General features: G+C 37.0%; 1 protein-coding gene across 6 annotated transcripts in view; it reads right to left on the bottom strand.

Annotated features, from left to right (window-relative positions):
* LOC309719041 (PDZ and LIM domain protein 5-like) overlaps nt 1-25,931 on the bottom strand; it is a 70,142-nt gene that overhangs the window by 11,189 nt on the left and 33,022 nt on the right. For 2 of the 6 annotated variants that reach the window (XM_082554816.1, XM_082554815.1), the window contains exons 4-9: nt 16,313-16,352; nt 15,342-15,772; nt 8,693-8,713; nt 8,571-8,588; nt 8,034-8,206; nt 7,888-7,924 (exon numbers count right to left, since the gene is read on the bottom strand). In XM_082554816.1, the coding sequence (XP_082410942.1) occupies nt 7,888-7,924; nt 8,034-8,206; nt 8,571-8,588; nt 8,693-8,713; nt 15,342-15,772; nt 16,313-16,352 (720 nt within the window). Of the gene's footprint in view, nt 1-7,887; nt 7,925-8,033; nt 8,207-8,570; nt 8,589-8,692; nt 8,714-10,701; nt 10,728-15,341; nt 15,773-16,312; nt 16,353-25,931 lie in introns of all 6 variants that reach the window. The other 4 variants (XM_082554819.1, XM_082554817.1, XM_082554820.1 and 1 more) reach the window with 4 other exon arrangements.

The following is a 25,931-nucleotide window of genomic DNA, read 5'->3' as shown; positions in this document are numbered from 1 at the left end:
CACATTATATGATTTCATATGGTTCTTCTTCCATATCTGATGAAGATGACTGTAGCACAGGGTGATGCATTTTATCTTTAAAGGAATCCAAATATATCTGACACTGATTTGAGTATTCAAGGTTTCAAAAGTAAAAATGTAAGGCTCCTATTTTCTGAGGGTAATAACTTCAGTTCATCTCTCATGAGTTAAATGTTTTGATGTAATGCAGACCTGTAGGCAACACCTTCTTCTGTCTTCACCCTTGAGGTAAAGGAAATTTTCTTTTCTTTTTTAAATAGTTGTCTCTAGTTGTCTGTCAACTCTTTGAAGCATTCCTTCAAATCACATGCCATTTTAATTACACAAATGACAAATAAACTATAAAAACAAGACAGGAAATCAACTTTGAAAAACCTTTAATGTTTTTACCTGATTTTGGCCAGCTATGAAATATTTTTGCCAGTTTGCATGTACCAGAGATTTGTCCAATTATCATGGTGGAAAAGCACAAAATATCTCCGTCCTTTAATTAAATGTAACCCCAAGGTCTCAAACTTTCCTCTGCAAAATGAATAACCTCTCTATAACATCAAGCGTGTGTGTGTGTGTGTGTGTGTGTGTGTGTGTGTGTGTGTGTGTGTGTGTGTGTTTAAGTATGCGCATACTCTTGAGCACCAACTGAGTAACCTGGGTGGGCCAACAATCTCTCCCCAGACATATTACAACCATAATGCATAGTTGCAGTTGATGCCAACAGTTGGATCACTGCTGTCTTCCCCTTGTGCCTGGCAGTTAGAGGACTCATGGGAGACACATGTTATGGCAACTGCAGTCATAGTTACGATAAGTTGTGCCTGTATGTTTTGTATGAACAAGAACTAGAGAATGAAAGAGAGGAAAGTACAGTGAGAATCAAAGAGACAGAAACTAGTGAAAGGATTGTGTAGCTTATTTAGAGCCAGTCAAAGCATTACATTATATACAGATTGGGGATTTACCATAGCACTATTCAAACTTTCTAAATGAGTGCTTAACATAACTCTGGAATACAGTAGGTGTATTCTAGAAGGGCCTCCTCTTCAATGACACTCCTCGTGAGAAAAAAATAAAACAAATAAAAGTAATAATTACAGCTTAAAAGTGGTATAACAGAAACAGAAGTTAAATGGCTGTCAAAAATGACAATCGACCTGTTACGTTTACAACAAACATGCTTCATTTGCTGTTGTAAAACTGTAAAAATGTACAATATGGAAATGTGAGTATTAAATTTGTTTCTTAAATATATCTTAAATACATTGTGTCTCAACCTGAAATGGGAATAATCATAGAGGCAACTGTGAGGCTTCTCTCCAGATCTTCTAAAACATCCTACGTGACACCAATGCTCTCCTATTTACACTGGCTCCCTATAAAATTTAGGGTTTAGTTTAAGCGTTTGGTGATCACTTTTAGAGCGTTTCATGGTCAGATGGCTCCCTGTATTAATGAAAATTCACATGTAAACACTGCGTGTCTGAAATCAACTGATGAATGCTTGCTTGTGGCATGTGCAGTGCTTTTGAGGTCTAGCTCCCAACTTGTGGTACTCGCTCCTAACTGATACTGTTAGGATGAAGCTTAACACACACCTGTAGAGGATTGCTTTTATTTAGATGTGTCCATTTGTAGCATTTTTATTGTTGTATTGTAAAGCACTTTGTCACTTTTGGCTTACTTAGTTACTGATTCATATATACATATATATACATACTGACAAAATCTACACACACAGTCTCCAATGTGTGATAAATACATCCAGTGGACTGTTGTGTTAGCATTGATTCCAGCCAATCAGCCTGCAGCCAGCACAGTCCTAATCTAAGTATTCTCTGTAAGAAAGAGACTGCAGGGCTACATACAATCTTTCTTCATTCTCATTATCAGCTTACCTTTTTGTATATCATATGTCTGACAGTAGGAGCCATGGCTATTCACACTAACTTCTTACATCTATAGGCAGAGACAAAACTGAAAGTATCCTGAAACTATCCATTGCAGACAAAGTGCTGACAGTGCCAACTAGCTGGATTTGTACTGCCATTTTTACTAAAGCAGGGGAACAAGTACACTAGAAAGCATCTTTGTGATCGGGTCACAGCAGCCACAATAGCAATGAGTTCTCAAACCACTCCTATCTTGGAACATATCATTTGCTGATGAACTGAATAATTATACCATACCTCATATAGGTAGTTTCCAACACCTTATTAATAAAAGAGAAATTTAGGACATCTGTAAAGTTCCTTCGAGCATCTTGTGCACATTTGTGCACTGTCTATTTTTCAGAAATAGATTTTTTTAAAACTACCAAAGTCCTGAGAACAGTTTTTGTAGTAGTTCCTTCTACAGTAGGTAGCAGTACAGTTAAAAAGCGTATTTCCCTGTGTTGCCATGATAACAATATTCACAGTCTTTCTCTCTGCATAGCAACAGAAACAAAAAGCATCAGCAGGCATCAGCTTATCAAGCAAGCAAGAAAAAAAAAATTCAGGAAAGACCTTTTCCTCATCATGCTATTAGGCTAATAAACTACGATTAAAGACCACAGCGCCATCTATTTAAATTATCTTGGCCAACAAGCTAACAACATTTATTCATATTAGCTACAGTAATTTGCTAACAACAGGTGACAAATAGAGCAGGAAATAAGATGCTCCCCAGCGTTTCATTCATTAGAAGCTCATTAATATTCTCTACCAATCAGTCCAATTACATGTAACTTTATTGTATTTTGTAAGACTGTGATTAGTTTTATGGAGAGCTCTGCTGTTTGTTTCTGATTCGGCAGTAGCCACTTAGATTGCTGACCATCTGGACATACTTGGCCACATATGAACCTTGTCAATTGTCAGGGATAATTAAAGAAGCTCGGGCTTTTCATTCTATCATCTGATCTATTTTGTATTATACTCTTTATATACATTGATAAATATGTATTTATTTATGCCTTGTCAGTGGTCCTAATCTGTTTCACCGCTGCTGCTCCTGTGGTTGTCTTATCTGAAGTTTATTTTCTACCTAATAATGACATTTCTTGTTTGATGCTATTAAGAGATAATGAAAAAAATAGAGAAGATTTTACATATGTAAGGTAACCCCTTGTGTACTGTAGTGCCAACAAGAGTTTGTATTATGCATCGCATAAATGTGTTGGTTTAATTTAAATACTGAACAAATGGTCCATTTACATAGCTGACTGCTGTCCAGGAGCTCTCTCCACCACGCAACAGATGGTCTATAATTTAGCGCTGTTATATTCTTTGGATCAAATTTGATTTTCACGCACTGTTTCAACCATGCGCTTCTATTCACACTCACGCAGTGACAGAGACGTCCATCCATCGTAGGCACCCACTCAAGCTCCCTCGTGCAAATGCACACGCACCGTTCGTGCTTCACGGTTTTACTGTGTGCAGTTGTGTCCACCAACCAATGACTGATCTCTGTGAGATGCTGCCAAGCTATTTCATAGTAACCACAGAATGTCATAGTTGGTATGAACTGTCGCTGCAGAGACATATGGACCATGTCCTTTGGCGCGGGCATGCTTTGAATAAACATGGCTTGTTCACTGTTGACAGCAGCTATTGAACCACATGGTCCGTGAATCCGAGGCCTTGCTTATGCTGTGAGTTGAAAATAACGAAACTATTTGTTATACTGGTGAAATGGTGTTATAATGAGCAATGCAATAACTAATAAAATGCAACCCATCCAAAAAACATCTTCCATACAGATGTACAGCTTTATATATGTATTTATTTACATGCTATTGTTGCAAAGTTGCAAGCATAATAAACATGTTGTAAGAGCATTCGCTCAAAGTTTTACTTACAGTCTGTTATGTCTACCTTTTGTTCTATAGCAGGTCCAACTCACGGACACGATAGCTTTTCTTCCTTAAGCATTTTGCAGTGAAACTAACATAAGAGCTGAGCAGGACATTAAATAAAGTACTGAGATGCTGCCTTCTCACAAGATACTTTGTTCTGCCCTGGTTGAAACAGGAAAGGCAAAGGACCAAAGGAAACAGAAAGAGACAAAAAACAAAGAGCGGAGCAAAGGAACAAATGAGAGGTTTCCATCATATAAATACATTGTAGTGCCCCTGTGTTGAGATGGAAGCAAGGTCAGACTGAGTTGAAGCAGTAGAGTTAAACAGTAGCAGGAATATTACTGTGCGCTTACTGGACAGCATTTTCTGAGTCAGTGCTTCCCTCTGGTGGCAACACAGGAAAAATGTTGGTCCAGATCCCAAAAAAAGTCCAGAGCTTACAGTCGATTTTTAGTATTTTATACACACACACACACACACACACACACACACACACACACACACACACAGAGAGAGAGAGAGAGAGAGAGAGAGAGAAATGTAAAATTCCTTAATGTGTGCAACAAAGCAATGAGCAGGTGAAAGAGTCTTAAGTGGCAGGAGTATGAATAAAAACAGAGTTTTGAGAAAGGTGTTATTTGGCTCTTGTGCACTGGCAGATAAGAGATAGCAGAAAATAATGTGTTTGGGTTCAAGAGCTTTGGCATGCTCTAAATTACATGAAGTCAAGAGAACTGCAAAAAAAATTAACATAATGTGGTTATGTGGATTTGTATTACTGTGTTTATGTGTGTGAAATTATTGTGAGGACAGAAAATTGACATGCCACCATGCTTGTGGGGACCAACATTCACTTATGGGGACAAAATACCAGGGAAGCTATGGAAAGCATTATGTCAATTAGATGTCTTCACTAAAACATGAAAACAAGTGTGTGTGTGTGTGTGTGTGTGTGTGTGTGTGTGTGTGTGTGTGTGTGCGCGTGCAAGTTGTTTTCACTATTAAAAGTGGAAAGTTCTACATGAGCTTCCTGCCTCCCAACCACAAACAGATTCAATAAGACAGCTAGAACAGGAAAGAGCAACAGAATTCAGAATGGTGAGAACAAACAAAAAGACACCAGAAACAGAGAAACAGGAAACAAGAAAAAAACTCAACAAATTTATTAGCCTATTAGCTACAATGTAGAATTTTTAAACAACCTTCAAGCACAGAAAATAAATATCAGACTTCAGAATTCTTCAAAATTGTGCTTTTCTACACAGGAAAAAAACTGATTACACTCAGAACTTGCACTAAGTAAACATAGGGATGAAATATGTTAAGGCACTGGAGGAATATGTCACATACAAAGGTCTTAAAATAATATTTATAAAGTCACTTTGTACAACCTCATTCCTGGCCTGCTTCTTACTTGCTTGTACCTTAAAGAGAACAAATTTTTAAACCAGACTGGACTGTTTATTTTATACCAGCAGCATGACATGCACGGTTAAGTCTTAATTTGTTGGACAAAGACAGTTTTTCCTCTATAAAACAACAATTGTGATTTTTAAATCAAACAATCAAGATGAAGATTGAGGTTGAGACTTTCAGCTTTAATTTGAGGGATTTACAAAATTATTTGAATGAAACGTTTAGTTAGTAGGATTACATAAACCCCTGTTTCCACCAACCAATTTCTCTGCCTTGAGAAATTCTTTGGTTGCTTTTGCAGTATTCTTTGGGTCATTATCCATTTGCACTGTGAAGCACCATCTGATCAGTTTTGCAGCATTTGTCTGAATCTGAGCAGAGTATAGCCATGTACACTTAACAATTCATCCTGCTACTTCTATCAGCACTCACAATAAAACATAGTGGACTGGTTTAACTGGCAGCCATACCTACCCATACCATACCATTGCATCCACCAATTCAATTCTTTGAATCTAATGAATATTTTGTCATGAACTAACACAGAAACAGGTTTCATAAGTCAGTCAACTGCCCAAATTCATTAGAGTCACTGAAAATGGAGCACTGTGTATAAGAAAACGTGTATTTCAGTTAAGTCAACACTTTTGTTAACCCTCTGATTTAAAACTTAATATCTGCACTTTGATTATATCCAGACTATTTGATTTTAAAATGCATTTTGGTGATGCGCAGTGACAAAAACCACAAAAACTTGCCTCTGCCTTTGTCCAGCAAATTCTGGACCTGACTGTAAGGTATTGGTTCATACTGTACATACATGCACTACAAGTTGAAATGTATTTTTTTCTGTTTATGAAATCATTCAGCAGACACAATAGATGTAAACAAGCTACTGACTCTTAAAGAAGTGTCCTCTGTAACATACATTTATGCAAAAAGTGACATACCTAATACAGTCTACACATACTCATCCAGACCTTATCCAGATTTATCCAGAAGTGATTTTTCAGCGATTTTTTTTTTGTCTTTTATGTCTTAAAGTGAATGTAAACTAAAAGATTCATAAAGACTGTCTTTACAATTTTCAGTATGCAAACTCAGGATGCTTTCCTTGTCTCATAACCATGTGTTGCCTTTATCACAGCTAAAAGAGTATCGAGGGACAGCTGTATACACTTAATATGTTGAGATTGCTTGTATACACCTGTGTGCAGTATTTTAGTATTCATATTGGAAGTTCTGGATTTCTCAACTTTTATCTCTGCAACAATGGAAGATGACACCACACATTACCGCAAATGGGCTTAACTAAAATTGTATATACTCCTCCTCCAGGATTCTAGGTGTGCACTTACTGTAATTCATCCATCTATAACTACAGGGTTGGAATCAGTGGAGTGGGCTAAGCACATAAGCAACACGCAATAAACAGTCTAAAAGGGTCCAGCACATTGCAAACTGTAAAGGACAAGCCCACACACACACACTCAAACGCACACACTGACACACATACAGACACAATAAAACTCCCAATGTTCACGAGCATGCTCTCACTCCAGCATTATTTCCTTTACTTATTTTAATCTCACTGATCCACAATCATATATTCCTTCAGCACCTTAGCGATACATTTTGTACACAGTGAGACAGCCAATCACACACACAGGCACACAGACACATACACAAAGTCTACTGGACATTGAGGGTGCGAGCAGACACTCCGTGGTGCCAGTCTCTCAGCTCGTTGTACTTGGGGCCAATCACCAACCGAGTGGTCTTGTTCACTCTGCCATCCAGCACAAGTAAGAAGAAGAAAGAAGAAGAAGCAGAAAAGGACACCAGAAGAGACATAAAAGAATGATTTAGGAAGAATAGGAATGTTGCCCTACAATCTCCATTAAGATGTGGTAAAAGCAATTGTATAATTGATATGGGAAGTACTGATCTTTACCATGTCCACTGAATCATGGCCATTAGTATGAATTGAATGGATGAAACCACACAGCTACATTCACATTCAAAATTATCTGTATGTTAGCATGAGTGATGTCAGACACGCAGTAACTCCACAAACCACCAAGAGCAATAGACAACCAATGGACAACCAACGGCGAGAATAAGGCCACAATGCAGTCATGGTTGCAGCACATCATGCAGCACAGCAAACCCGTCACATCCACAAACGACAATGACTAATAGAAAAAAACAAACCAAAACACTCATTTACACCTTAACTGGTAAATACACAGAGCAAGACTCTTAACTGCTGACATGCTCCAAAACAGCCTTGAGTAGCATTAGAGAAGAATGTAATGAGAATGGCTTTCTGAGCTTTCGGAGCTCAGAAAGCCATTCAGAATTGTGAAGTGCAGTACTCAGAGGTCTGGCTTTTGACTTAATGAATAAAATGTGATCCTTCCTCTGCTGTCTAGACAGGAAGAACCCACACAGCATCAGTGTGATTGCCAGAACTGTGCCACAAAGATTCAGAGTGAGAATCCCTGTTTGCTCCATAAAAGTGACTTTTATGTTATCGACATCCAGCTAACTCCACACAATCAATGACAATAAAAAGTCAAATTTGAGCATTTTCATTGCCATGCACTTACTTTGTCTTCTTGGCTGTGTCAGCTTCTTCATTTTGAACTGCAAGGGCAATAACATTAGACAAAGCATCACAATTATTAAGTTTGGTCAACAGTTTATATGCACTAATATTACTAATATTACTACTATACTGTAGTCAGGAGCATACCATTCTCAGTGCCAGTGATCTGAGCCAGAATCCTGAAAGATCTGGATTGGGTGGTGCCAGTACGTGGGCGCCAGTCCTCGGTGTCCTCCATTATGCGCTTTCTGCTGGCATCAGCGTGACTGGGAACATGGTAAAAATGGATGTCTGTATCCACAACATGTTTCCTAGGTACTCTGAGATAGGATAGGAAACAAGAGGATGCATGGGATCAGTAGATATACCTCCCATATAACTAAAGTAACAGAGATGGTGATTAATAACAGTGAGCTGGACACCACAACGTGTTATGATGTAAAAGCATGTTCGATTTTTTAGATTTTTAAGAGATTACCTAGATGACTTTAAATTAATATACAACGCACATTTTGAGGTTATTATACAAAATAATGAACAATCAAACTGTTAGATAATTAGAGGTATGTGAAATGAAAGTGTGCCACACTGTAAATATGTAAATGGGCACTAATTAGGCAAGGGCGAAGAGATCACACCGCAATCTGTTAAATGAATTTGGTGGCAAAGACACCAATAAAATACCTTGGTGGCAGGGGTTTTCTTTTAAACAAACAAGACAGAATAGAAATGAAAATAAACAAAATAAACGCACTATAATATAAAATATCTGTGCTGAGAATGAATGGATTTGTGAAAAGACTTACTTCAAAATACTTTGAGGTCCACTATAGTGGAAGTAAAGAAAGAAGACAGAGACAGAAATTGATTTACTCGTGATGAAAACTTTTATGGAAATCTTAGTGACTGGAGTGGAAAATAAAAAAAATAAAAAAAAAAAGATTCATAGACCACATCTACCAGTGCACGTACAACACAAAGCCAACAGAAGGAATTAACCAAAACAGGCTGGGTCTCTTTTCAGCCACATGGTGGTGTCACTGAACCGCATACAAAACAGTAGAGCAACACTTAATTTAAAACAGTTTGAAAAGTTGTGGTTTTATTCAAATCAAAGTGAGGAACATGCATATTTGAAACATAAAACTCATGAAGACTAAATTACTTTTGATCTTTACGTGTCTGTATGAACAGTACATGCATGCACAGCCACAACACACACACACACACACACACACACGCACACAGACACACACACATGGAAACAACGATTTTTTTCAGGCTCTGCTGTCAATAAATCACCTATAAATCCACTTCCACTAACAAACTCACCTAGCACATTCAATACAGACTGATTTATGAGTCTCTCAACACACTCTTGTTAAAGCAGCAGCTATGTGGGTGTGGCAGTGTTGACAGCTATGTGTTAGCCTGGTCACACACTTCCAGTACTGGGAGCATTTCATATTATATTCCCTGTGTGTGTGAGAGAATGTGTTTTGGATGCCACTCTGTCAGAATCAATAGTAGAGATTCATACTTCAGGGAAAATATAGTGTTGCCCCAGGAAAGTGCACCATAGTAAGTCTGATTTTAATTAGCTAAAGCATGTAGACCGCAGTGCTGCAGTTCTTGATTAATGTAAACCTGAAATTAGCCAAACTGAACAATAAACCATTTTTATTAGTAATCTTGGTAAAATACTATAAAAATGTCTTACTACTTACACATGGCTTTAATAATAAATAAGGAAAACGATTTATACTGTAAGATCTTAAATAAAATGTAAACAGTGAACTATTACAACATTTTCACATTGCATTATTAAAATGTAATGATAATAATGATGATATATTGTTATAATAATAATGAATAAAAATAATAAATAAAATGTAAATTAAAAACAGAATGCAATAATTAAAAAATCCGCAGGTGAACCGCTGAATACAGAAAGAAACAATAAAAAAAGACATATATCTCGTAGATATCTCGTTGATACTGATATCTTGTTGTTTTGTATATGCAGTATTTTGCAGACTTTTAAGTTTTCTATGTCATGTCTAAGCATTTTCAAGATGTAATAAGTGTAAAATGATACACAAAATGCAAAAAGCCTTTTATAATAAATACACAATGATTGAAGGAAATTTGGGGTCTGGGAAACCTGTGCACTATTAATGCATGGCAATATACAGTTACACAGGTTTTTAGGCAACATATGCTGCAATTCATTCGTCTTTTAAAGAGAAGACCTTGCTTATTTCTGCAAGACAGCGCCAAACCACACTGTTTATGTTCTAACATGGTTCAATACTAATGGAATAAGGGTGCTAAATGTCTAAGCCTGTCAATAACTCTACACTTTTGGTGCATTATGAAAAAAAAGTGAAGGCTATAACTTCTGTCCTCTTCAACTTTTGTGTTGTCATTAATAAATAAATAAAGTGCATTCTTTTCTTCATTAGGTTTGGTACATTGCCAGAATGTTTTTTGGAAATTAGATTGCAGGTAAGTAAACCCACATGGAAAAGATCTATATAAATCTAATAAAGTTTGTATCTGTCTTGTGTGAAACTTGTATGAAAAGCATACAAGTGAAAACAGATATAATATACTTACTGAAACAATATATGAAAGTGGCCACTTTCATGAGTAAATGCAACTGATTCACTATATGAAGTAGACCACATCTGATGCAAGTCTTTTATATGTTTTTTCTATTTCTTTTCCATATGGGAATGCATGCACAGAGAAGTCTGAACAGGTAACAAAGAAAAGTGGCCAGTTAATCATGTGACATGCTTCAGAGACTAACTTTGTCACTTGACGAGATGCTGCCGTCTGGAAAGCAGAGAAAAAAGGATTGAAAGGGACTGACAGTGACACACACACATGTAAGATATATATATATATATATATATATATATATATATATATATATATATATATATATATATATATATATATATTATGGAATGCCCTTTAGGAAAATATTATATATATATTCCAACCAAAGTCTGAATATATAGAATGATCTTTTGAATATATAGAATGAAACTTGAATATATAGAATGAAGCTTGAATATATAGAATGAAGCTTGAATATATAGAATGAAGCTTGAATATATAGAATGAAGCTTGAATATATAGAATGAAGCTTGAATATATAGAATGAAACTTGAATATATAGAATGATCTTTTGAATATATAGAATGAAACTTGAATATATAGAATGAAACTTGAATATATAGAATGAAGCTTGAATATATAGAATGAAGCTTGAATATATAGAATGAAGCTTGAATATATAGAATGAAACTTGAATATATAGAATGATCTTTTGAATATATAGAATGAAACTTGAATATATAGAATGATCTTTTGAATATATAGAATGAAACTTGAATATATAGAATGAAACTTGAATATATAGAATGAAGCTTGAATATATAGAATGAAGCTTGAATATATAGAATGATCTTTTGAAAATATAGAATGAAACTTGAATATATAGAATGAAACTTGAATATATAGAATGAAGCTTGAATATATAGAATGAAGCTTGAATATATAGAATGATCTTTTGAATATATAGAATGAAACTTGAATATATAGAATGATCTTTTGAATATATAGAATGAAACTTGAATATATAGAATGAAACTTGAATATATAGAATGATCTTCTGAATATATAGAATGAAACTTGAATATATAGAATGATCTTTTGAATATATAGAATGAAACTTGAATATATAGAATGAAACTTGAATATATAGAATGAAACTTGAATATATAGAATGATCTCTTGAATATATAGAATGAAACTTGAATATATAGAATGATCTCTTGAATATATAGAATGAAACTTGAATATATAGAATGAAACTTGAATATATAGAATGAAACTTGAATATATAGAATGAAACTTGAATATATAGAATGATCTTCTGAATATATAGAATGAAACTTTTGAATATATAGAATGATCTCTTGAATATATAGAATGAAACTTGAATATATAGAATGAAACTTGAATATATAGAATGAAACTTGAATATATAGAATGATCTCTTGAATATATAGAATGAAACTTGAATATATAGAATGATCTCTTGAATATATAGAATGAAACTTGAATATATAGAATGATCTCTTGAATATATAGAATGAAACTTGAATATATAGAATGATCTTTTGAATATATAGAATGAAACTTGAATATATAGAATGAAACTTGAATATATAGAATGAAACTTGAATATATAGAATGATCTCTTGAATATATAGAATGAAACTTGAATATATAGAATGATCTTTTGAAAATATAGAATGAAACTTGAATATATAGAATGAAACTTGAATATATAGAATGTATGAACCTCATTTTTAGAGATGATGTGTTTCTGAATTCTCTGCCTTTACAAAATGGCATCAGCTGAACTATTTCAGTACTTTTTAGAGCTTGACAACTGTTTTGCGACAGCTGTTCAAACTGCAAATGGTAGAAATAATTTGAATTTATACTACGTCACCTTGAAGAACACGTTTTCATTATTGCAACATTTCTAGTGCTCATGAATAATGTTCAACAAAATGTTTCTGGGAGAAGATTATGCACACTTCTTGAGGGAATTTATCAATCACTGATGGAGATGTCAACTGAGCTAACACTTCGAGCAGAAGCTGAAGCACATGTTATGGGCTCATTATATCATTCTACATCTCAAAGAGGAAGGTCAAGGTAAGTGATAAAAATGGAAACAAATTCATTCATAATGTGTATGGCACTTGAAAGAGTCAAGAGATGGCAAACAAGATAATGAATGCAAGAAATAAGAAAGAAGTTAACATATTTCTTCTTTTGTTTCTAACTCTTTTAGGTACAACATACCAGCTACTCAGCTGACTGACATGCGAGACTTGGGGTTTAGTTGGATGGCCATATCTCAAATGTTGTCAGTAAATGTTGGAACACTGTACAACCACAGGATACAACTAGTGGACTATGGAAATTTGCAATTTGAACAGCTGTCGCAAAACAGTTGTCAAGCTCTAAAAAGTACTGAAATAGTTCAGCTGATGCCATTTTGTAAAGGCAGAGAATTCAGAAACACATCATCTCTAAAAAAGAGGTTCATACATTCTATATATTCAAAAGATCATTCTATATATTCAAGTTTCATTCTATATATTCAAAAGATCAGTCTATATATTCAAGTTTCATTCTATATATTCAAGTTTCATTCTATATATTCAGAAGATCATTCTATATATTCAAGTTTCATTCTATATATTCAAGTTTCATTCTATATATTCAAAAGATCATTCTATATATTCAAGTTTCATTCTATATATTCAAAAGATCATTCTATATATTCAAGTTTCATTCTATATATTCAAAAGATCATTCTATATATTCAAGTTTCATTCTATATATTCAGAAGATCATTCTATATATTCAAGTTTCATTCTATATATTCAGACTTTGGTTGGAATATATATATATATATAATATTTTCCTAAAGGGCATTCATAATATATATATATATATATGTATGTATATATATATATATCTTACAGTAATATACACTGAAAGATATAATTCATAAATCCCCTGTGAAACAAACCGCACAAATTATTTGCAACATGCAGCATGCAAACAAGCAAGATGCAAAGCTGTATACATGCATGTAGTGCCAGGCTGTATGCATATCAGCAACAGTAGAAAATAAATAGAATAGATACACCTGCTATTAAGCATACATGGAAATATAGATCAAATCATAGTTTGGTCTGTGTAATTATGTAGACATAACGGTGACTATGTTTTCAATGTGTATATAATTTCTACACATTTCATATACAGCTGTGAAAGTAAATCTTTTAGATGGATTGTGAATGATTAAAATGATGTAATATGTGAATCTATTAGTGAAAACAGGAGCAAAGGAGTAACTTCAGTAACTAAAGTTAAAAAGAATGTTGAGATATGTTTGCTAATGAGATTAGCTATCGATAAAAAACTACAATTCTAAAGAAATATCAATTTCAAGATTTAATAAAGTAGTTTAATTACCTGAGGTGGTATTAAATGTTAACTCTGATACATGAGATAGGCCATGTATGTGACTAAAATGCATCACTAGTCTCTAGTGTGTACGTGCGCACGTCTGCACGGTGTAAGATTATATTGTGCAGATCACTAGTGACTGCTGAGTCTTACAGAAAGAGAGACCACTGACTAGTTTCAAAAGCGCTCAGAGAGAAAATGTAATTGGAACGAACTGATAAATTATGAGTCAGAGAAGGAGCGGTCCACTTGGCACCTCCTCTTTTCAAAACTATTTAATTAAAAAAATGAACAAGTTAAGGACACTAAAAATTGCCAGTGTAGGCATTTGCACATGTTTAAATTTATATGATTCCAGACTGAACACTTTACGGACTAATTCTTTCTTAAAATAAGAGCAAAGAGAATACCAAACTACTAAAGTTACCAATGGAGGATATATATTTAGACAGAATACTAACAGCATCATAGCTTAGTTATACTCACTATGGCTCTAGAAAGGTTGAAAGACGAGTTGAGACAGAAAAGGAGGAAGAGTATATGATGGCAGATATGTTGGTGAAGACAGTTCCATGCAGCTATGATGTGAAAGATGGTGATTGATTTAAAAGAGAAATAGAGTTTTAAAAAATATGACAGAGAACACGAACATGATGAGAATAGTTATTGACTCCATCTTTCTCTTCATCCTTCCAATACGCTTATAAAGGTCAACAGTGGAGAGGTTCTCCTTAGTGATTCGTGATAAAATGAAGACCTATGAGCGTGATGTGCTCACAAGCACAAAAAATAGAAGTGAGACTGCACCTGCATTTAAACAAGTTAAAATGAGGTGATATCCTCCCACAGCAAGCGTCATGGCATGTTTTATTTACTATTTTAAGAAAACTCTGGAAGCTATTTACTATGTTTAAGAAAGCATGCCTAACTGTTTGTCTTTTCTTATTTTCACTGAATTTCAGAATTGAAATGATCCTGATCAGGGGGAATTGATTTTCATGTTTCTTTGGTCTGGCACCTAGAAAATTTTCCCAGATGTTTGCAAACTTGCACTTTCTTTTAGGAATGTTGGCAAAGGATAACTGAAATATATATTTGGATATTATGTGCTGTAAGAAGTAATGCATTGGACTTAAAGTTAACTATAACCTTGTAAACATGTCCTAGAGAAACACCACGGGTTACTACAGGTTACTGCATAAATTGGTATTTCAACTGGTGTTTGAATTTGAACCTGGTAATCATCCAGCAGGCACGGTAGTAAAAATGTGCAATAATACCCATAAGGAGAGCAAACAGACGGTCTCAGTGGATAAAACTGAGGAATGTGAAAGAGCCGAGAACGGTTAATTGTTTGAACCAGTTTACAAAGCCACCACTCACCCATTAAACTGCAGTGGTAAGGCTCCACCCTGACTCTCCAACAGGCCCCGCCTCTGCCCCATGGCCACCTCACACGCATTCTCAGTGGAGTACAGGTTGATTGGTGTGTTATACACCGAAGGCTGAGGCGGGACGAGGACAGGGGGGGAGGAGGAGGCAGAGGATGGATAAGAGACAGGAGGTGGAGAAAGAGAAGGAGGACGAGGACTAGTATGGAAGGATGCAGGTGTAAAGGCAGAGGACGGAGAGGGGATGGAAGTGGCAAAAGGGGACTGTAAAGGAGGGTGTTCACTCTCTGATTTGCAGTCCCCGTAAGGTCTGGGGGCCTTGTTGTTGGACACAGCAGAGTGGCTGAATGAATAATCATGAGGATGGGGTGGAAGAGGAGGATGGGCAATGGCTACCGGTTTTATGATGTCTGATCTGTTGCCCTACCGATACGAGAGAAAAGCATGCAAATACAAACACAGATAAATCACATCAAATCACACACTATGCTGATGTTTCCCAGGTTACATATTCATGTCTATATGTTTGTCTAGTATAAGTAGTTCAGTTAACACAGTTTAAAATAAACTTCAATCATAATTTCTTTATTTTAAAAAAACTAGGGAAACACCAGTATACCTGACTGTAATTCATGGTAACCATAAAACATAGCAAAAGTGGTGGTCATGCAACAAAACAACTTCTAACCGCTAAAAAGAAGTCACTAGAGAACAAGGAACCCCAGGTGACAGCTTTTTAATTGCTTTACTTTTACTTACTTTTACTTTAATGAATTCATTTGTTTATTTTACTCTTTTCTGGAAAAAGGAGTTTTGGCCACATGTTTCACTTTGCACATGACTACACAGACAAACACAAATATGCAGCTACTCTAAATCCAATTATTCACCTGGGATGCCTTGCTTTAATTAATGAGTGATTAGTATTTGCACTTTGAGCTGAGTTTCATATTTTTACAGTACCTTTGGTGCAACAGGAGGAGGTTTAGAAACACTGGGGGCCCTGAAAGGAAGAAAGAAAAAGGGAAAGGAAAACTTTATGAGTTATGATGGCACACCACTCTTTTTTTTATTTATTTTTTTATTTTATTATTTCCTTTCAAACATTGTGACTTTAAGCCAGCACCATGCGGCTAAAATTACACCAGCTCTTCCACACTGTTTGCTAATGTTTATAGAAATATTAAAAGTGCTAATACCATACTGTCATTTTTTAGGTTTTGCTGAGGTTTATTTAAAAAAAACCCAAAAAAAACAAGCGGTTACAGTGAATTACAACTAAACCCTTGAGCTTTCAGCATAGAAACCAAGACTGAGAAACGTTTCTGTCATCATTTATGAGAGCACCAAAAGAGGCCTGGTGTGTGTCTATGCATGAAACAAATAAATTCTAGTTACTGGAGCTGAAAATTGTGGCTTCTTTCAATCTGTCTAAACTAAAGGCAGCTGTTTTTAGTTCATAAAGACCTCTATTAATCTGATACAGTTGGTGTTTGATACTCTTGATGTCACTTTAAGCTCTGATCTCCCCTAAAGGTCATCTGAGGAGCATGTCTGGAACTCCCTACACTCTTAACTTTGCCCAGAAGTAATTCTGGCTTAGCACTTCATAGCAATACTAATTTTACTGAGATCCTTTTTCATCTGTTGACAATATTCTTTGCTGACTTGTGTGGTTTAAAATGACATCAATGCAACAGCACCTAATTAATGCAAATAAGTGAATCAAATCAGCAACAGTAAACACTCGAGATCAACTTTTGTGACACTACCAACAAACAGGTACACATGGAACAAATGACAAACGGTTGTGCAGTGCTACACGGCTTGATTGAGGATGTAAAAAAGGGGGGTCATATGTAAGTTAACATAAATTAAAGGTTAAGCAAACTGCACAGTAACTGCAGACATGTAAATATCAGCTGCTTTGCATTCCTTTCAGAGCAACCCTTCATGAAACTTCCTCAGGGAGGTTCATGTCCTTCATCTCTGTAAATCTGAACCGGCACCCTTGTAGTAGCTAGAATCTCATCAGTCTCCAGACACAGATACGGACTTGGCTTTTTCTCTTTTTCTCTTGTTCCACACTAGTTTTGTTTTGCCAGAACTGAGATAATCACAAATCATATTTGCAGCAGGAACAGTTTATGGGCAAATGTTGTGTTGAACAGTTACACAACAGATTTTATCGTGGCTGTAACTTTCGTAGATTTTGAACACAGGAATTTATGCAGATCCCACACTCAAACAACACATTTTTACTTTTAGGAAAAGGAAATAAGAGAAAATAACTGGCCTAAGCAAAGTATCTGTAACAGGCTTTTCGGCACTCCAGGCTGTATTTTGACCCCAGGAACCTTTACTGATAAAATTCTTTGTGCATAGACATCCTGATTGTGGTTATTGCACTTATCTATCACAATAGGTTGATTGTAGTGTCAATTACATTCCTGTTTGCAACAATTCAGCTCATCTTTCCTTTTTGTGTGTCAGTAAGTCACCTGTATCCTCTCATCTCCTGACGGTTTGGGTTCGTTTCCATGGACACACTAAACCATAAACAGTCCAGCATATCCCCACGGCTAATCTGGGGACAGCCATGATCTCATGAGCACAACCAATACCATGGAAATATGTGTGGCACATCGGGGTAGTAAGGGGAACACTGGGTTAGTCAGAAAGGTATTTCAAATCTGATACCGTCATCTCTGTGAGCCACTGCCTTGATTACACCGCACCTATAACTGGAAAACGCTAGCATGGAAATGGTTACAGTCACATGTTAGGAGGAAAAGATGGCTGTTAGAAAGTGAATATAAACAGCAGTCTAATTTAACTCACAGAGGTTCAGATCTGTCCTCACAGTCAAATTGAATTTTAGGTTTCAAACAAGAAACCTACAGTTTTAATAAGATGTGTCCTCTGACTTGGCTCAACCTTGGCAGAACTCATGAGAGCATCAAGGTTAATCTTCCTGAAACTTAAGTAGCTGTTAATAACAACTCAGAACTGGAGAAAGTGTGTGTAAAAATGTCCTTGCACTTGGTAAAAGTTACACACACAATCAGCAGTCACTAAATAAACAAATAACAGTTTTATTTTTCTTTAATTTTGATAAATTGCCACAACATAACAGCGATATGATGGGTTATAAGAGAAGATGTAAAACCTTAATGTTTCTTCATAAGTGAAAAGTGAGGCTCCTAAATTGAACTGCTGCTTTAGACACTGATAGTGTGACAGCGACAAACATAGCAGTTCATCTGTCCTGGACACCAAATTGGAAACACTGTGTGTGCATCCGTGTGTTCTTTGTCTTAATGTAGCGATCCATTTAGGGGTTAAGTTCACAGCAGCTGCTATAAAATCGGTTTCTGCTCCCTGCCTGATGCATTTTTTATCTGTCCATGTTTCGTGTTAACTGTCAGGCTCTACATGCCTGTCTCTGCTTTGCTCTGTTTAATGTTCATGGACATTTTATTACATAACAGTGTGATTGCTAAGGATAAAAAGAATATAATATAAACTGTGTTTTTCTTTGTATGCTGGTAATCAGTAGTTGAGCTTGTATCAAATTGTCTACATTTTCATCATTAGATTTTTCACTGTTTGCGGAGGATAATGTAAAAATTAGATTCTGTGGTTTGGGTGGGTGTTGGTGCAGCATCATGTTAATATTAAATTTAATCTTGTGTGTTATTTCACTAATTACATAGCTCCAATGTGTATCTTTTAATTTGTTTTATAGCAGACTTGATAGATTAATTGACCTCATCATGAAGAGCAGGTATCTCTTTTTCGTTTCCTCTCAAATCACCCACATCATACAATTGCGGCTGTTCCATGTTCTCAGTTGTGCATTTGTTTCTAATCTCTTTGGTCTATTCTTGCTCAAATGACATCATTGAGTGATGTTTCCAGGGCTGTGCCCTGACATGCCATCAACTTCACCGGCAAGGAACTAACACTACTGAATCAGTAGAAGATTGTTGCCTGTATGTGTGTCTGTGTGTGCGAGTTAGGAGCCGTTAGCAGGCAAAATACGTGTAGATTATACTACACAAGCACAATATACACAGAGATGCACAAATACCCACATTCACGTGTAAGAATTTTAAAATTCTTTAAGTAAGTGTTTTGCCATATGGATGACACAATCGCTAGAGGTGGCGAAACAACAAAGATCCAGTTGTTCACAAAAACGTCACATGCACACGCAGAGAGGGTGGGGTGACAGGACAGGTTGGTCCTGGAAATGTTGCTGGGAAAATGCAATAACACAGACCACAAGGGCCAGTTTATACACTCCATGGGACATGCTCCTTCAAATAAGCGTTCATGAATGCAAACACACACATGGAGGCACAAAGTGCGTCTGTCCAAGTTTATTTTTAGATTTAGTACACCCTAGCATTTCTTTCTTTCTTTCTTTCTTTTGCTCACATGTTTTTAACAACCATGAACACTGATTTGCATACAATTTGTCTTTTTTGGGCAACTCTTTTGCAGGATAGAAATATTTGGGATTACACAACTGGAATCAAAACACTTTGAACCAAGTAGATCCAAAGATAAAAATATGACAACATTCTACTGAATTATTGAAATTGATTAATTGACTCCTAGTCCATAACACAGCTAAAATAGTAGAGTGAGGAAAGAATACACATTTTATCTAGTGTCAAAATGATACTAGGAAAAACTTTGATAAATTTTTCACACTATATAGGAACTTATTCAGCTAGTCTGAGAGGACACATCCTTTTTTACTGTGAAGATTTAAGGGTTTTAGAAGCTCCTTAATTTACATACAAACATAACTGTGCCTTTTTTTAGGCAGTACTTTACAAAGCAACAACAAAAAAACATTTCCTCTTAGCGCTTCCCAGTTTTTTCTTCTTCTTTATTATTTCAGCTCTCACCATTTGTATCTGTCTCTGTTCTAATCATCTTGCCTTTCTTTCTAACTTGCCTTCCTGCCTTTCATGTAGATTCTTTTTCCTCTGGACCCCTAGAGTGAGGTCACCCTTTTTAAACAAGAGAGATAATGACTTAGAGAATAAACAAAGACATCTAAAATGTATGCAGTCGTCATTCCCGAAGGTGGGACACATACTCTTAGCCTTTGTGTATTTATTTCTTGTTCTGTACCTTATTAGGAAAAAAGGGAGATGAAGAGGATGGTTTGGTTTCAATCTTTTCCCAGTTCTACCTTAAACTGGAGCAGACAGACACACGTGTGCAGGAGAAAATGCCGGGGAACCACTAAAAATAGAGCGATTGGCAGGATTATTGCCACATGTGGTTCACCATTTGGGTGTTTGATAATCAATTTCTGTGTGCAGTGATTAGAGAGGACTTGGTCAGTGTTGTTATGATGTGATCAAATCCAACAACATCTGTATTTGCTACTATTTCCATACCAATACTATTTACTAGAAATGGTCCTTAAATAGATCTGGAAGCCAACTCTGACTGTCATTATCGGCCCTCACGTTAGGCAAGGCCATATGAGAAACATCTCCTAATGTAGCATTACAAGGCTGTGCGTGTGTGTGTGTGTGTGTGTGTGTGTGTGCGCGCGCGCATGTGCATGTGACAGAACTCTACTCATGTCCATTTATCTTGGTATGAGTGTGTTTTCCTCCACATTTCTTATCCTCTCCATCCCACCATTATCTCTACACTGGCCTCAGCAGGCCTTTCAAATACATATGACATCACATGAGGCCCTAAAAGGAGCTTTGAAAGTGACCAGACCAAAAAAGCCACAGCAGTATCTTCAGTCAGTCAAATAAACTTAGTCTGAAACAAATAAAGACATACAAGTAGTATTCTCACAGCTGCATTTTAGGTGTTCGTCAGTTATTCTCGTATCAAGAAAGATCAACATTATGCAGCTCACGATAAATGGGAGGTGTTTTTTAAAAATCTTTTCTACATTGTTTTAGTTCTGTCCTCTTCCATAAATGCACATGCCAACACAAATACCCGGGGTACAAACTGACCATGGTTTTCATGGATGCAAGCTCTTAAGATACAACAATAATCTAGGCCTGCTTATCTGATGGGCCACAAAAGCTTGCATGTAACGCTGACACAACCTACTGCTAATGCAGCTAGATTACATTCAGTTTAATACTTCTTAGTATACAGTTGATTTTAAAATCGCTACATTTAGGTAAATACACATTGCATTTTATAGATCTTGCAGATCTTCCTCAGTAATCTTTCTGTCTGTAGTTTACTTCTAGAAACTTGGGGTTAATAGTGGGAAAGTAATAAAGAGGCAACACAAGCCTGAACATATCACAACTGTATTTACTCTGGTGACATGGTAACAAATATTTTTTTATAGTAATTCACTTTCTAACAAAAACACAGCAGTTGACTGGTACCCTAAGGAGTCTTAAAGCAAATCATGAGAGGAAACAGACCCATTAAGTTAAACCCCATCAGCGCAGGAGAAAGGAGGTAGTGTTAGAGTCTGCTGGTCAACAGTACTAAAGGCAGTACCTCTATAACCATAATGTGTATTTCTCCACAGTAAGTGGGAAAAAATTGTGTGATAAAAACTGTGAATAAAAATCCAAAACATGAGTCACAAAACCTAGAGTCTACTGCCAATACACATAGTTTATAGAGTCAGTATATTAAGTACATTAAACAGTAAATCAATGAAAAACCATTTAAAATCTCATGCTCTATTATAAACTACTGCTGAAGTACAGATGAAATAATTTAGGGTAATAAAACAGATGCAGTCGTTTACAGTATTAATTTTTTTTTTAGATGTTTTCCAATTTTATGAAACACTAAAGTCTTGTAATATATATCTTTTAGAGGCAGAGGGCAGATGGTTTGTTTTTACATGAAACTTTAATGCAACTGCTGAGTGGTTGTGTAACGGCACAGAGTTGATCTGAATGCTTGCATTGTTTCTAGACTAGCAAGGCAGTAAATAGCAGAGCTAGAATCCTGAGTTGTCTTTTTAAATCTAATTTAAACTTTTACAGCCTTCTTTCACAGGAGACTGACCGAGAAGTAAAACTTTGGATCGTGGTTTGAGGAAGGCATCCATCTCAGTCAAGTCGAGCAGCCGCCTCTACTTTTTTTGATATACTGAAAAAAAGTAAATTGGGTGGTTGTTACATTTAAAAAAAGTCGACCGTGTAATTTGAACACAAAAATGTAATGTTGCTATCTTGAACGTAATTAAATCATGTAGGATCTGTACGAAATTTAACAACTTAATTTGTTCTTGTTGAGATGACCTGATACAATCTAGTAAGAGTGGTTAATGTCTTTAAGACTGATCACAAGATCACACGAGATTTTAAACCACAGGAAAATCACTGGAGGCAGACAACTTCACCCACACCCCGTGCATGCTAGCACTATTTATTGTGGTTTAACCTGTCAAGGACAAAAACATAAAGAAGATTCTGCATCAAGCCTTGAAATCATAACTTTCCTACTTTTGATAAGCCAGGATTGGTGGCGTGGTGGTTAGTGCTGTAAGAAGGTTCTGGGTTCAAATCCAGAGTCTGATGCAAATGGATGTTTGTCTCTATGTGACAGACTGGTGAGCTATCCAGGGTGTACCCTGCCTTGTAACCTATCACTCCAGGGTTATAACCCTGCAACCAGGCTAAAGATAGGAGGATGGTAGTTGCTGTAGATCCATTAAATTTTTATGGTAACCAGACTCTAGACTTAGTTAAACATTATGTAATATGAAGACAACATGTAGTATTTAAGTGACGAAGTAGTACTGGGGTAAAAGTTATTGAATAGTGTTGACATAAAATGATAAAATTGTAAAGGATTGAAATATTCCAAGAGCTCAACTTACTTCATCTAAACATGTTTCAATCGCGTTTTCTGAACACAAAATGCACAGGTTTGTTGAATATGAATAAGTTGTGTTGATTTAACTCGTTTGTTTAAGTTTCTGCCAAAGCAAAACATTTGTGTGCAACCAATGTCCACTATTGAATTAAGTAAATCCAACATGGCCTTTTTTTCAGTGTAGGGGGTCATGTAATTGTTGGCGCTTTGTAAATAAAATAAAATTGAACTGAACTAAAACTTCTCATTACAGCTATCTGTGGTTGCAAGAGCATTACACCAGCCAACTTTGACCTTCTGTCTTTGTGTTACACAGACAACTGTTCGGCAGCAGAGATTAAGGGTCACCAGGATCTATTCATGTCTGTCATTAGGACCCATCAACAAGGTAACACACAGATGGCAGATGGCAGTAGTATCCAATTGTTTGAATGTTATAAATAAATTAATAAATGAACAATTAAAAAATAAATAAAGTTAGATTATAGAATTTTGAAATATTAAGCCTTTTTTTGCAAGACCGTATTAAGGCCTTAAATACTCTTGCGCTGCTGGAGTCTGATAGCTATGCAAAAGATGGGGGAAGGTTGTGCTGTTTTTTTAATATATAGTCATGTGGATGCTAACCTGCAAGGAGAGAAGACTACTGATGCTTACTTTATCTACACTTGAAATGTCTGCTTACTTTTAAGCAAGGTCATTAATCTATATTTAAATTTCTGTTTAATTCACTAGAGCATTAGTTGGAGGAACATCCATAACTGTAGCATGTATGTATATACAATAATAAGCACCCTCTCTTCCCAGAGAATAAGTTGACTGTTATTTATTTACACGGGGCGACCGTGGCTCAGGGGTTTGGGAATCGCATCTGTAACCGGAAGGTCGCCGGTTCGATCCCCGGGCTCTCTGTCCTGGTCGTTGTGTCCTTGGGCTAGACACTTTACCCTACTTGCCTACTGGTGTTGGCCAGAGGGGCCGATAGCGCGATATGGCAGCCTCACTTCTGTCAGTCTGCCCCAGCTGTGGCTACAACTGTAGCTGCCTCCACCAGTGTATGAATGTGAGAGTGAATGAATAGTGGTATTGTAAAGCGCTTTGGGTGCCTTGAAGAGCGCTATATAAATCCAATCCATTATATATATATATATTTTTTTTTGTGTGTCCCGTTTGGATCTTTAGCCATCAGAATTGTTGTCTTAAGGCCAAGAAAGATGCCAAGCGGATTTATTTTACCAAGTGGATCATCATGGCCTTGCCATATTGGTCCATTTGATTGACCTTTATTATAATTATGAATTTATTTTATTTTCAGTTGCTACAAACGGGACAGACATGACTGGAGGATAGGACAGGGAGAAAGAATGAAAGAAAGAGAGGGAGAGAAAGAAAACCAAAGGGGAGACGAGACGGTGAGAAGGGGGGGAAGAAAGAAAAAAAAAAAGAAAAACAAACAAAACACCTGGGTCACCTGTATGGAGAAAAAAAAACAGAAGAGAAAGCAAACAACAAAGAGCAACATAATAAAAAAAACAGCACCATCACAATAAACTAGCTAGCAGTAGGTAACAGTAGAAACGATATTGTGCAGCACGCAAGATAGACAGCGCACAATGTGCTTTGAGGCAGCAGCCAAGAAAGCTGTAGTCCGCATCTGTGAATACCCATGTGTACACCTGTGTGCATACCTGTGTGGATCAGCATGCTTGTATTCCAAAGGTTTCTCCATGTAACGATCTGCTAGGGAGTGTGGGGAGCCATAGCCCCGTCCACCAGGGTATGAAGCAGGTATGGAGGAGATCCAGGCCCCAGATATCCAGAGGCCCCAGAGTTCAAGGACACGAGGAAGACCACCAAAGGGGGGGAACCGTGCCACCCTCCTGGGAAGAGCTGAGTAGAGCCCCAAAGGAGAGGTCACCTCGCAGCTACAGAGCAGAGGCCAGAGGGGGTTGCAGTGGCGTGCCCGCGGGCTCTGCCGGCAGCCAGCGGTGCCAGAGAGGACCGAGCTTCAGGCCCAGAGGCCAGAGGCCTGAGGGCATCCCACCCCCCGGAAGGAGCCCAGCCGGGCCACAAGCGCCCGGCCCCGCTAATTGGCCACCAGGAGTGAGCCGGTACATACATGATCGCCCAGCCCCAGACGACAAGGACCACCAACACACCAACGTCTGAGGGGATCAGCCACCGGCAGGGAGTGTGGTGAGGGGAGATAGGCCTCCGTACTTTAGAGGGCCTGAGATGTACCCAGAGAGGTTGAGTCTAAGACCCAACCTGACATATAGACACAGACGAACAGGCACACGCGGACACAGACGTGCATTCCCACCCCATATGCACAACCAAATACTCGGCACTCACCCAACATGTAGACAGACACAAATAGACACTGCACAGACAGTCACACTCCCCAAACATACTCTATATCCCAGGTCCAGGTACCCCCGCCATCAGAGGGGCAAGACGCACCTAGACCCAGGAGATGTAACCCTTCTCTCTGGGGTGGAGGCAAGCGGACCACCTCCTTATCTGCTGTTGACTGTTATTTCTAAAATCAGGCAATGACAACACCTGGTGACACATCGGTCAGCTGAACTTTCTTGAGGCAAATACTGCACACAGCTTCACCTCTAGTAGCTGGATCAGTTATCATCTGAGTCCTGAAATAGTCCTGTAAAATTGTTCGCACAACTCGCAGTCACCATCTTTTCAGCACCCCCCTTTTCCATCTTCTTCT

This window comes from Aulonocara stuartgranti, assembly GCF_965226115.1.
Source record: "Aulonocara stuartgranti genome assembly, chromosome: 12".
Taxonomy (NCBI): Eukaryota; Metazoa; Chordata; class Actinopteri; order Cichliformes; family Cichlidae; genus Aulonocara; species Aulonocara stuartgranti.
The sequence above is the reverse complement of the archived record's forward strand: the minus strand, read 5'-3'. Positions and strand labels throughout refer to the sequence as shown.